At 34.4% G+C, this 15055-nt stretch overlaps 1 protein-coding gene across 1 annotated transcript in view; it reads right to left on the reverse strand.

The window, feature by feature from the left end:
• The window catches only part of Fbxl7 (F-box and leucine-rich repeat protein 7), an 88506-nt gene that overhangs the window by 23193 nt on the left and 50258 nt on the right, over positions 1–15055 (reverse strand). Inside the window, exons 2-4 of the mRNA XM_089707955.1 lie at positions 1977–2195; positions 1333–1524; positions 767–911 (exon numbers count right to left, since the gene is read on the reverse strand). Of these exons, the coding sequence (XP_089564081.1) occupies positions 767–911; positions 1333–1524; positions 1977–2189 (550 nt within the window). The 5' untranslated portion in view covers positions 2190–2195. The remainder of the gene's footprint in view (positions 1–766; positions 912–1332; positions 1525–1976; positions 2196–15055) is intronic.

Here is a 15055-nt window from a genome sequence, read left to right on the forward strand (position 1 = left end):
AAAACACGTATTTATTCGACTCGGATATTATAGCAGAAGTTTCATTAATGTAATATAATTCGAGTAACCAAATAATACTTCAAGTTTTAGTTAGTGTATTTAATTATAGTTAGATAATTATAATTTGTATTCTCATTTATCATGCAATGCTCCGCGGTTTCACCCGCGTGGCTCCCCTCCTGTTGGTCTTAGCGTGATGATAATTAAATAGCCTATAGCCTTCCTCGATGAATGGGCTATCTAACACCGAAATATTTTTTCAAATCGGACCAGTAGTTCCTGAGATTAGCGCGTTCAAACAAACAAACTCTTCAGCTTTATAATATTAGTATCTTAGATTAGTATAAATAGATTATGTGACTTGCGTAATTCGTTGAACGGTATTTGTGGAACTAAAATTATGACAAAAAACACAGTTATACAATCTTTCACTTTGTTACGTCAACAGTTCTTTGTCTGTACTTACAAGGAAATTGAAAGATAATAATTATTATAATCCAGAAAAATTATTGTTTTCTTTCATTTTTCTGGTATATTATGATGATAAACTTTTCTGATATTTATAAATGTTGCGTAAAAAGCTTCTTTATCACTAGCCGCTCCTCCCAGCGTCACCCGGGAATAATGTAGTTTACTGCTGATGAAAGAATTTTTCAAATCGGTTCAGTAGTTTCGGAGCCTATTCAATGACCTAGCCTATTCAAATGTTCGGACAAACAATCAAATTTTTTCTCTTTATAATATATTATAATGTAGTTGGACTTACCCGTCAGATCGAGATGCCGTAAATCCAGCAGATCCGTAATGAGCGGTGCAAGTGATCTAGCGTCCATACTGGTGGACCCTGTCAGCGCCAGGTGAGTGAGGTTCCTAAAGGTGGCTGCTACCACTTGGGCTCCCGCGACTGTCACCTGGTAACATATGTTCGATATTATAATACATTGATAATTCAGAATAAGATTTGAGTTTCGTAATTTTTTGATAGAAGTTTATTCGAAAATAAATTGAAGGCAAGATCTTATTACAGAACATCTTAATATTTAACATAGCAACGTGTATGAAATGCAATGATTTTCATCTACTGTACGTATTACACCTGTGTCATAAACCATACACAGAGATTATAGTCTGGATTCATCATCATCATCATTCCAGCCTTTCAGGGCGTCCACTGCAGAACATAGGCCTCCCCCAAAGGTTTCCTTAACGACCACGTCTAGTCTGGATTACCACACAAAAATTCAAAGCTACTACTGCTAGCAGCGACTACCTAATGAAAGCATACTCGCACGAACTCTACTTCTATAATTCTTACTATTCACTTCAACTTACCGCACAGTTCTTCATCCTCCACTCCCTCACCGCCGCGGCGCACAGCCCAGACCGGGCGCCCGCGCACCTGGCAGCGACCTCCAAGGATCCGGCCGCCCGGACCCGCCGCCAGGGATCCGGCCGCGCCAGCAAGCGTGACGCGAACCTTGACCAGCGACGGCATACTCGCGACATTCGACAGAGGTCGGATACCTGGTTTAGTGGTATAGCTTTATAAAATTAGCATTAGATAATGTTAGGTAATCATTTGATGTACGCAGTACGACGCTTACGAAATTTCAATGCCATTTAAGTTGGACGCAAGCTGGACAATTTGGCTTTGCTCTCACTTCGACAACAGTATTGAAAGCGAAACATTATGCGCATATGCAATTTGCTATTTTGTTTAATATTAGAAAACAAGGAAATTATCAACAATCAGTAAATTATACTATTACTATACTGGTTAGAGACTTCAATACAACAATAAATAAAACTTCGTACACATAATAACGTTCCTAGTTTGCAAACTAAAAATCAATTAAGAATATGCAATTTTACCCCGAAAACACAAAAATTATCTACTGTACCTACTTCTTTTAGATATCTTTGAACATGAGAAATCAAAACAGTTCATTATCAAAGCACGTAACTATTAACCATACCTCCAAATACGACAAAATCTTCAACCACAGCGCGTCACTAAGCGTGTTATCCCGTCGTCTCCTCGGCGGGCCACAATCCGCGAGCGTGTGGTAGCCCTGGTCCAGGCTTAGCTCGCTCAAGTCGGCTGCTAGAGTCGCTGGCTCTGGCGGGGGGGGCGGCCGTCGACGGGCCCCCCCGCAGATGCCCGGCCCGGAGCAACTGCCGGACGACATTGTGACCTGGAAAACATTAAATATTATAATCTATACTTGTCACTACATACGTATAGTATAAAACAATTTCGTTTCCCACTGTATGACCCTATGCTAAGATTTTTAGAACAACGCAATAGATAGAGATCTATTAAAATCGCAGTAAAATCACTCTTGATCCAAGAAGAAGGTTTATATCAAGTTACAAGTATAAAATATTCATAAATTTAATATTGAGATATTAAATAACACATACTTATCCTATTCTAGTCTATTGTATGAACAAACTTTAACGATTATAATGTGACTTATACTTTGTGATTGTTTCATAACAATGCTTTTTGCTTAGGTACTTAATATGTTACTATTTCCAGAAAAAACAATGGATCTGTATTCATTGGTAACATACGTAGATTCTACATATTATGGATTAGGAAATTCTCGGGTTTTTGGCCAGTTACCATGCAAGTGAAACCCCTCCAGCTAGTGTTCAATATGATTGATAGGGTTAGTAATACTGCTGACTCAGAGGGTTTTACGATACTTAGGTAGGTGTGCATTTGCGTTAAAGACATGAAGAATCCCTAATTTATGTAGTTTTTGGTTTGTATATGAGATTGTATAAATTAAAAGTACATATATAATTTTGGATTATATTCCCTAATCAGTCTACAAATTATAATTTAACAAACTCAAGTTGTTGGCAAAATAATTATCATTGAGAAAAACCCGTGGCACAGATATTATAACTTTAATTGCAATCTTATAAATTAATAACAAAAAGTGGTTAAGTTTGGCTTTCATGACGTGAATTTTATTAATATACGTTTGGTATTATTAAGGGCCGATTTTTCAATGCTTGGATAAAACTTATCCGTCCAATAGAGTATTACACGATAATATTAAAATGTCACGTAAACTGTCAAATACGGGCAATTAGAATACGTTTTTTAAATGGTAGTTTTATACATTATTCGACGAATAAGTTTTATCCAAGCATTGAAAAATCGGCCCTTAATAAACCGCAGTGTCACTGCAATAAAAGCTACCTTAAATATTGAGAAACTGCAAAATTGAAACGTTTCTAATAAAGTAGAACGCTACATTACAAACATAAAACATGACAAATACGAAACATAAATTTAAAACATACGACCATTTACTACGAGAAAGTGTGTCCACTAAAGTATATTAGTCACTAGCGGTGCCTTGCGGTTTTACCCGCATTACTCTGGTACTATTGATCTTGGCGTGATGATAAATAAATTATAGTCTTCCTCGATAAATGGGCTATCTAATACTGAAAGATTTTTTCAAATCGGACCCGTTGTTCTTGAGATTATCGCGTTCAACCAAACAAATAAACTGTTCAGCTTTATATATTGAGTAAGTACTACTTTAGATTTCCGCCCGCAGTTTCACCCGCGTTTTCAAAGAAAAACCCGCATAGTTCCCGTTCTTGTGAGATTTCCAGGATAAAAAGTAGCCTATGTCTTATTCAGGGTCTTCACGTACCTACATACTAAATTTCATTGCAATCGATTCAGTAGTTTTTACGTGAAAGAATAACAAACATCCATCCATCCTCACAAACTTTCGCGTTTATAATATTAGTGGTACATTTGTGAACTAATCAAACGTATTAGATTTTTATTATAAATGAGTTCAGATAAATTATTTGGACGACAATCGCCACGGGGGCCGAGCGTTTTGTATGTGTGGGTGGTTACACAAAATCTTGGATAACTGTAACGGAATACCGGACCAATTTATCTACACTTATATTTTAAACATTTTAAAGTAACTAAGGGTGTCTTTTGAATGTCTTTTAGTTATATGATTTCTCAGCTCTTACTGGTCCGTTTTTGTGTATTATTTTATTTGTGAATAGACTGTTTTTCCTAGACTTTAAATCAAATAAAACTTTCAATACTTTAATAATAATTGCTCATGTGCTTAGATTATTGTGTGACAGAAAATCGTAAATATGTAGATGTTCTTTAGAGTAGATATTAAAATATTATATTATGGTAGAGCTTGTTACTGTTGTAATATTTGTTACAATAAATTGTACAGATGTAAGTATGTACAATTTATTGTAACAAATCATTAAAAACTTTTTATCATAATATGTTTCACACACATCTTCATAAAGCCTTTTATGATAGGATTTAGTGTGTCAGAGTGTGTGAATAACACGAGATAAAAAATAAAAAATAGGAATGCAGTAGGTACTCAAAGTTATGTTTGGATTAATAAATTTGAAAAAAAAAGAATAAAAATCTATGAACACGTTTTTTTACATTCGATTAAAATTAGTAATCTCTGCCCACTATGGCAATACGAACCATGTTTAATAGATTTTTAACATCGGATTACACAGGCTTTTGTGTAGGCGGTGTTAATCTTACATTTTAATTAAGTTATTTGCTTTTATAGTTTGTACAAGCAATTATGTGCCTTATGGTAATTTATTTGCTGGAAGTGAAACGTGTTCGTCCTTCTAGTTTAAGAAATGGAAAAAAAGTGAAGTCCCGTGTCCCCGTAGTGGGATAGGGGGCAGATGCATTATTCATACATCTGTTTCAATGATCGATGTTTCTTTAGGGACAAGTAGGTGATCAGCCTTCTGTGTCCTGCCAGACCGAGACATTTTTTTTTCGTCTCCACCGGGAATCGAACCCAGGACCCCTCGGTTCTACGCTCACGCGTCAACCACTGTACCGAGGAGGTGGTCAAGAAATGGAAACTATTTATTATATATTTTCCTTATTACTGAAGATATATATTACTCAAAATAAATGAGAGATTGCATTGGGACTTCGAAACATCTGACAAATACACTGACCCACAAAAACATATTTATATGTATAAAAGAAAGTCGTGTTAGCCACATAAATTATAACTCGACAATGACTGAACCTTTGAACAGATTTTTAATATTTTCGATACAAAATAATTAATTTATCACCTATCCTATATCAGGTTGGTACTTGGTAGGTACCTACCTACTATAGGAAATATCACAACCAATATTTATAATTGTTATTAAAAGCATCTCCCAATTTCATATTTACCTATAGAAGAGAAATATAAACTCATGAAATATCCAATTATGGTGTTTCGGAAGCTCCGAGTGTTAGTTCCAATGTTAATTGGCCCGCTCTCGTGTTTTTATCTAAAGACATAAATCTTTTCCTGTTTCTTGTCGCTATAGAATATACTATATTTGGTTGAATGGCAGTTAAAAGTTTCGAAATGGCTAGGTATATAGAGCAATGAATTTCATAAGCAAAGCTGTCATCTAAAGCACCGCTAAACGACTATTAAAAATACATAATACAAAACACATAAAAATATTTCCATTTAGGTATACGATGTAAAGATAAAACATAAAATCATTAAGGAAAAAATTATGAATAACTAGATTTCCGCCCGCGGCTTCGCCCGCGTTTTCAAAGGAAAACCCGCATAGTTCCCGTTCCCGTGGGATTTCCGGGATAAAACCTATCTTATGTGTTAATCCAAGTTACCCTCTACATGTGTGCTAAATTTCATTGTAATCGGTTCAGTAGTTTTTACGTGAAAGAGTAACAAACATCCATACATCCATACATCCATACATCCATACATCCACATACATTTATACATCCATAAATCCTTACAAACTTTCGCCTTTATAATAGTATTAAGATAAAATGACATCATATCATATTTTTCATAAAAAAAAACAAATAGCAAAATTGTAAAAGAAAATTTAGTTTTTTTTGATTTGAGAAAATTTTATCTTCTGAATACTAGAATTTTATTTATATTTAATTGCATATATGATTGTTATAATGGTAAAGAAAAAGAACTATTGAATAAATACGACTATCCTTGTACATAGAATACATCCTTACTTGAAATTTTGTAAATGAAGATTTAAGATAAATCCAAAACGAAATACAAAACTTTTTAAAACACCTAAACTACTTACTAAAGTCAATTAATCACCACATCCATTCTTCTTCATCAAACTTAATTTTTTTATAGTGATTAATTCAATTTATCTGTGGCATACGTTTCTATAATCTGTGGCAAAAATTAAAAAAAAATATTTATAATCTATGGCACCACATAACCGCTATTTTTCCGGCAAGTAAAAATAAAGCCTAGGTCAGTCGATCCACCCACGCGCTCGCAATTTATGCCCTACCTCTGCTGGGAATCGAACTTGAAATATTATCCTATGTCGATCGTTTCCTATCTGATTGATTTACGGATAAGACAAACAATATAAATCTATTTTGAAATACGGATTTTTCTGTGTATTGTACGGTCACTGGTCAGCGACCGATTTTTGAACCCGGTAAAATGTAACCTTTATATTGCAGCTGCATAGGTACGTAAAATGCCTTTCTATTTATTTTATAACTACAGTAATTGTTATGATCTAATTCAAAACAGCGATTAACTATAACAATTAAACAGTTTCTGACATTTCCGATTTCATACAAACGTTTGTCTTATAAGTATTAGGATTAAGAGGTGTTTTTTTATACGAAGATCAACAAACGAAGTCATATAATATTATAGTACCTAAGTATCTAGTTTTTTATAGTATTTCAATTCATTTTAAAAACTATTTCATGTATTTTATACGTGATTATCATAATTAAAAATAACTAAGTAATAATAATAATTAAAGACATAATTTATTTAGCTCCTAATTTCCCGGTGGGTAAACCTACACACGATAAATAACTTGAAACATATCAGCGTCCGCATTTCTCAAATAGACATAAACCGGGACGCTAATCACATCGATTTGGGACAAATTAATCGATACATTACCGATTAATCGATCCAATTATCGATTGTCCATTCAACGATAACCGATTAGCCATACGATTGACGTGTTTAGGTTAACTGGTGTACCGCTTAAGCTAATATCTAGCCTTAGGATGTGGCGCCAACATTCTTGAGCCTACGCTTTAAATTCTATTCAAATTGAGTTACTTATAGGCAACAATCGCTTGGTTTGATTCAAGTATTTCTAACGACTTCCAAAAGGGACGTTCCGTAGTAAGGAGTGTAATTATTCAAGGCGGATAAATTGTATCTGTTGTATGTTGCAATTTTGAGTTTGCTACTGTATTTGAATACCTATGTAAAAATCTATTTTATCTATACTAATATATTATCTATATACTAATATTATAAAGCTGAAGAGTTTGTTTGTTTGACCGCGCTAATCTCAGATTCATGTTAGATAGCCCATTTATCGAGGAAGGCTTTTAGGCATCATCACGCTAAGACCAGCAGGAGCGGAGCAATGCGGGTAAAACCGCAGGGCACAGCTAGTATAATATTATAAAGCTGAAGAATTTGTTTGTTTATTTGTTTCAACGCGCTAATCTCGGGAACTACTGGTCCGATTTGAAAAATTCTTTCGGTGTAAGATAGCCCATTTATCGAGGAAGGCTATAGGTTAGATATTATCATCTCGCTAAGAACGACAGGAGCTGAGCACGGCGGGTAAAACCGCTGTAAAATATAATAGCACTAGCATAGTTACGTATAAGGTTATTAATTCTAATAAGTGGACCTAAATTGTTTCTAATATAAACTTTATTTTAAATATTTTTCCTGAGTAACATAACCTAGCGCATATTTGCTATATAACGATTCCTTAATCCTTATATCCCGTGTTAAATCGAGCATAATCTTCTAATATTTTATAAAAGCTAAATTCCACATTCCATATTATAATATCAATCCGTACCACTTAATTCGCATGGATGGTCTGTTACAATTTCAATATATTCTTATTGGATTCTCCGAAAGGTTGGTTAGCCAATATTGTAACAAACAACGCACCATTTATCGTATTTCCTTTGAAATTTGTATGTTATTATTAATAGTTAACTTCGCATATGGTAAATCCAGTATTTGAATATTGATAAATAACATTTATATTTTGTTTCTATATTAATTTGAACCACTATATTTACGCACCAGACCTTTCAAACTAGAATGAAGATAAATTCAAATAAGATTGTGTTTGTTAGTCATTATTTAATATGTGTATTAAATTATTAATAAATACAATATTTAAATACAACTAAGCATGTAGATATTGTAGATACTCCTATCTTTAAAAAACTAATTACTTACCTAATACGAATAACTAAATCAATAAGTATCATTTCAAGTTACACAACCCTTCTTGCTTTAGTTTATTTTATCGTCCTGTTTTACCGCAGTTATTATTTACTAGCTGCTCCGCGCGGTTTCACCCCCGTGGCTCCACTCCTGTTGGCCGTAGCGTGATGATATATAGCCTATAACCTTCCTCGATAATTGGGCTATCTAACACCGAAAGAATTTTTCAAATCGGACCAGTAGTTTCCGAGATTAGCGCGTTCAAACAAACAAACAAACAAACAAACAATCAAACAAACAAACAAACAAACTCTTCAGCTTTATAATATTAGTATAGATTAACTTTTCAATTATCTTAAATCTAGACCTAGATCTAGACGGAAAAGGCGGTAAGGTCCTAAATAATTAAATATATATGACAAACCGGCGCCAGCATTCACCATACCCACACTCTACCCTTGACGCACCTAGTTCGAATTGGTGCTAATAATATAAATGTCAAATTTTGATTAATACCCGACTCGCACGCAATGCAAATACAATTGAAACTAATGGCAGTGACAATGCCTTAAGTATTATACAATGCCTTAGGTATTTGATGCTGTTAATGGGTATGGAATTTGTCTTAAATAAATCAATAGTGCAAAATGCCTGTAGAAACTAGATAGCTGGTCTATTTCACATGAATGAACATTCATGTAACATAAGTAAGTTATGCTTTGCTTGCATAAACGTTGTAATAAAACAAAATTGACGATTTTCTTGAAAATATAAAATATAAACAACGACGAAGAACTATTAACAGTCATTTGAGAAAATAAGAAAATATAATGGTTAGATAATAATAGATATACATTATTAATTAAATATTTAAAACCATGCCTACTAATGTCAGGAAGTTATAAAATAGTAATAATAAGAAGTAAACGCTGTAAATACCGTGAAACACAAGAGTTGTTTAATAATTTTCATTTAATAAAATTTAGTGCCTATTTCAAACGATAAAATAGACTATAGACCAAGTCGTAAGTCTCGTGCATGCCGTCATTAGTTCATGGAGGTGAATGCATTACAATGAGGCATTCAAAATGTGTCATTGTGCTAATTAAATCTGATACGATCTAACCACATTCTGTTAACAACACGCTAATCATTCAACTATGCACTTTCGTTCCCACATTATAAGGAACTGTCAAATATTCGAGGTGTCAACACTCACACCTTTTTTCAAAATGGCCGCCTGATTGTGGCGGTAAAATTGAGTAAAAATGTCATTAGCGTTGGAGCGATATGTCCAGTGTTTATTTAATGATTATTTTTGCCTTTTAATAAGCAAAACAGAATAGCAATAATTTAAAATCAGTCACAATTAAACTTTATTTTATCCATAAAGGTACCTTCTTACAATTTTTACCAAATATACAGATTTTATTTTTCCATACAAATGATTGAATGAATGATTATTTTTTTAATATTACAAAAATGATCACTACTATGCCATAATCATTATAATGTTATTTTCTAGTTTATATCCACCCTCAAGCATACCATTCCCTGTACTCACAAACAAGTCATACCAGGAAAGGTCGTAAACCACGCTCCTAAACAATCGTGATCGAATCGCGATCGAATCGAAATCGATAATTGTATTCGCATTAACGCGATCGTTATTTATAGCAATCGATATAAATTCAATCGCTATAAACAGAATAGCGCGGCACATCACTAGCACCCACGGTAATGGTTGTCTTTGACACTACGATGTTTTAGTGTTGCCAGGTAATATAGTTTTAGGGTACCCAATAGATTTCGAGAGAAGGTATTGTTATTGCATCATTGTCTTTATCTATGTGATAGAAAATCACAGGACTCTTATTTTGTGAACAATGAGAGCAAAAAAATAATTTAAAAAAATAATTAATAATATATGACGCGGTATTTGCATAATATGTATCTATATTTGATGAAAGTATCTCGAATTATTTCTTAACCTTTGTCATATTTTGTAACCATGTCTACCTAATCTATTAATAACTAGCGGTCCGCCCCGGCTTCGCCCGTGGTACGTATTTACGTTTTCTCTACATAAAAACCATCCTCGTACTTCAAGGAATATAATAAAAAAAGAATTATCGAAATCGGTTCTGCCGTTCTCGAGTTATGCGCTTACCAACACATTTTGCGATTCATTTTTATATATAAGAAGATATAGCTCTTTCCTTCCCTCTATAGTTTTTAATATCAAAGCTTCACTTGTTTTAAAAATATGAATGAATAAATTATTCAAATGAAAGGATATGAGAGTCGGAATTATTTTTCAAGAAAGTGACGGGCACGAAATATTGAAATTTCTGAAACAATCTCGAGAGTTCTCTCAGTTAGCATGTTATTTAGAATACTTTGTACCTACATACTGAAGACACTCCAAGATTAAATATTGTGTACCAATTTATTATGAAAAACAATAATGAAAAACTTACAAAAACGATGTATGTATTACCAAGTGAAACCTAGGTTTCCATCTTTTTTTGGTCTCTAATAGATAATTATGAGACCTAAGGTATAATGATTTCGATTTGCAACATACTTAGAAATTGAATAGAGCTAGAGATGTATCGAACTTTATATTATTTGGTACATTTCCTTTCCAAATTAAGTCGACTCTACATTGATAGTCTGCTGATATGTAACGTTCAACAAAAAAATTATCAATTGACTTATAAAAATTACAGCGAAACACAAAAATTAATATAACTTAGAGAACACTAACTTATTAAACCTTTTAAAATCCTGCACATTGATAAAGAGCAACTGTCCTTATAATCAGAAGTCTTGACTGCAGAATGCAATTGCTATCAAAGGATTTTGATCTCATAATGTATTCATTATAGAATGCAAATAAGGTTTGTTTCCCTTGTACCCGTCACACGTGTGAATTGCTTGCTAATTACTATTTATAACTATGAAGTGGCAATTAATTAAATCTTATCAGTGTATCGATGTTAGCAAATGGAATTAGCTAACGAAATTGTTTTTGCTATTCAGCTACTTTATTTTATATTTGATTTTATTTGTAATGTGTTGTCAATAGTTGCTTATTTACTGAGTGTTGAATACAATTAACAACTTTTAAAGTTCATAACTGTTAAGCCATGCTGTTAAACTTTAAAATATGTAATTTCGAAATTCAAAATCATTCATCTTGGGCTATTTACCTAATAGCAAACAAATATTTAAGTTACATGTTACATGATGGCAATTAAAAACTATTTATATTTATAATATCATGTGCTAACTACTTATGTAGAAAATAATTAAATTTTATGATTAGATACATTTTCATTTTCATGTTCAATTTTTCATTTATAAGTTATCACCTTACGTTCACTATATTATGGGTATAAAAATATCATTACTTTATTTATATGAAACTAGCGGTCCGCCCCGGCTTCGCCCGTGGTACATATTTACGTTTTCTCTACATAAAAACCATCCTCGTACTTCAAGGAATATAATAAAAAAAGAATTATCGAAATCGGTTCAGCCGTTCTCGAGTTATGCGCTTACCAACACATTTTGCGATTCATTTTTATATATAAAGATTATTATGAAATAGAATGATTTCAACAACAAATTATAATAAAATTTCAATTCCAATAAATCACATTATCATGCATAACTTTTACAAGAATTTATCTATATTCTTACATTATTCCAAAGACAATAGAATATGCACCCAAGTGTTTGTATTGAAAATGCCAAAGTCCAAGTAAAAGCTGGTAAATGGATAAATAAAATCAATTGAATTGAACCCAATTAAGGCACTGGTACTAGGTGTGTCCTGTTTAATGTTTCACACGGGACAATGGGAAAACAATCCCTGTTTAAAAGTATAAAGGTTGTAGGATTATCTATTAGAATTTACAGTATAAAGGATAAAAAATAGTTGTATTTTTCTCGATTACATTTAGGAGTTTTTTACTGGATTATTTTACTGGAGTCTCTAAACTTCAAGAAGTCTATAAAGCGTATTATAATATATAAAGCTACACTACCACTCACTGACTCACTGACATCGCTTTTCTCGGAAACTACGGGGAAAGTGGGGGGGATTTTGACGTGATCGTGTAGAGGTGCGCCGAGTGACCAGAGGAAAAATATAGCGATCTCGATCACCTTCGAATACCAAGTGGACCCCTGGTGGTGCGCCAAAACGGTGGCACTTGGAGGGGGGTGTCTGAACAAAAAATGCTCGGAACTGGTGGCGATTACCAGGGGTGGTGGAAAAATGGGGATTTTCGCGAAAACAAGATGGCCGCCGTACTTTGCCAAAATCGCCGTTTATGAATCCTTACGTCTCAAATTTGGCACACGTGCTCTGTTCGAGCCGGCGAATCGATCGGTGCCCCGTTCGAGTGGCTCCGGGCTCCCGTTTCCGACTTTCATACATTGGAAAATCCAACGGCCCGCGGAAACGGTGCGAGTTGGGTGGGGGGTGTCGGAACTAAAAATGATCACCACCCTGGGGCGCTACCAGGGAGCCATAGTGGGACGCTCGATTTTGGAATTTTCCCATTTTTGGCGCAAACATAAAAACGTAAATTTAGACGAGGTGGCGCAACGGAGAAATACACCAATGATGCATTCGTACTCGCCCAGCTCCCAGGATATCCAGAAAAATACGAAATCTTAAACTTTCCCTCATCTCTCGAAGACGGTCAACGGCCCGCGCAAACGGTAGCAGCTACATCTGGGGTGCTCGAACTAAACTTGGAGTAGACCTCGAGCAATTACCACAGATAGTGAAAAAAATTCAAAATGGCGGAAAAAATGGCCGCCGCCATACAATTTCTAAAACGGCCACCGCTGGGCCGATCGCGCTGAAACTTGGCACAGGGGCTTTAATCGAGCCTCACATTACGTTAGAATACTCATCATCGAGTTTCCATCGCTGGTTTCCGAGTTTCATACAACGCGAAATTCGACGGCTCTCCGAAACGGCGCCAGATAGGTGGGGGGTGTAGAACTAAAAAATGATCAGGAAGATGGGGCGCTACCAGGGCAATGGAGAAATTTCAAATTGGACGCAATTTTTTTTTCAAAAATGGCCAATTTTTCAAAGCAAGATGGTGGCGCCGGTTACTTTACGATCGGTCTGAAAATTGACTTCTATGCTCTAATCGGCCAGATTTACAAAACTGCATACTCAGAATTTCTCTCCGACCCCCGGTTTCCATTTTCCATACATCACGAAATTCAATGGTTCTCTGAACTGGTGGCAGGTAGGTCAGGGTCGCCGAAGTAAAAAATGCTTCAAAACCTGGTCCGCTTTCAGGCATATAATATTTTTTTGTAGAAAGTGAAATTTTTTTTTTCGAAAATTTTGTATGGGAATTTCCATAGTAGGAAGGGTAATAGGAATATAGCAACGGAAAAAGATGGCACCGCGGGCTGCTTGCTGCCCGCGCACTGCGCAACCTCGAAGGTCGACAGCCTCCCGGAGTAGAAAATATTTGAATAAGTAGGTTATTTATAAGCAGTTTCGACTGACTGTGGAATCGCTGTTTTTTTTTTAGCTATCCGCGCGCCAGCGGCTTCGCCAGCGTAGTTGAAGAACCCGCATAGTTGTGAATAAAATAATAATGTAAGTAATGAACCGAGATGAGTAATTTCTATTGATGTTATTAAAACAAGTACTTAGGTATTAAAAAATCGAGGTTAAACAACCATTTTTTTTTTCTCTACGAACGGATCTCACCAGTGTTGAGATTTCGACTCGACTTATCGTAATTGACACAGTTAAACAGGACGAATAAATATTGTCCATTGATTGCTATGGGGTCTATAAACCCATCGTATATTTGCATAACAATTTTTTTCAAAAATATTTAATGTGTAGAAATCTAAGGTAGAAATGGACTGTTTAATTTTTTATTAAATATGTAAGTTACATATCGTTTCTGTAAATTTTGTTTTGTGTGCATTGTACAATAAAGTGTTTTCTATTTCTATTTCTATTTCTAAGTGGGTAAGTACATAGATTTAAATAAAAATGATTCAAGTGCGAGTTGGACTCACAACACTAAGGTTTCCGTATAAGTATGAAACTTCACTATAAGACCTTGCCAAGATTGCTTAGGTATATCTACGGTTTTTATTATTTTTGTTGTCGAAGCGACATCGACATCATGATCTCTGAAATTTTCAAATGTAGGTATCAAGGTTCATGAGATCAGAGATACAGCCTGGTAGCAGATGGACAGACAGCCAGTTAGTAATATAGTTCCCTTTTTACCCTATGAGTATAGATTCTTAAAAACAGAAAATTATCATTGTTTATAAATTTTTAAAACAATAATATTCAAGATCTGTAGAACAAGTGTAGAACCTATTATACTATCTCATTAAACATGTAAGAATAGTAATAACTAATAAGTATTTATTTATAACTAGATTTCCGCCCGCGGCTTCGCCCGTTTTGCAAAGGAAAACCCGCATAGTTCCCGTTCCCGTAGGATTTCCGGGATAAAAACTATCCTATGTGTTAATCCAAGTTACCCTCTATATGTGTGCTAAATTTCATTGTAATCGGTTCAGTAATTTTTACGTGAAAGAGTAACAAACATCCATACATCCATACATCCTTACAAACTTTCGCCTTTATAATATTTATTAGATGATTTTTTATTTCATTTAGCTTTTACCAATGTTGTACCTAATAAAAATTAAGTCTGAATAAA

This window comes from Colias philodice, chromosome 20 (assembly GCF_061535455.1).
Source record: "Colias philodice isolate Cphi_HAF_F1 chromosome 20, ilColPhil1 Martin Lab GWU primary, whole genome shotgun sequence".
Lineage (NCBI taxonomy): Eukaryota > Metazoa > Arthropoda > Insecta > Lepidoptera > Pieridae > Colias > Colias philodice.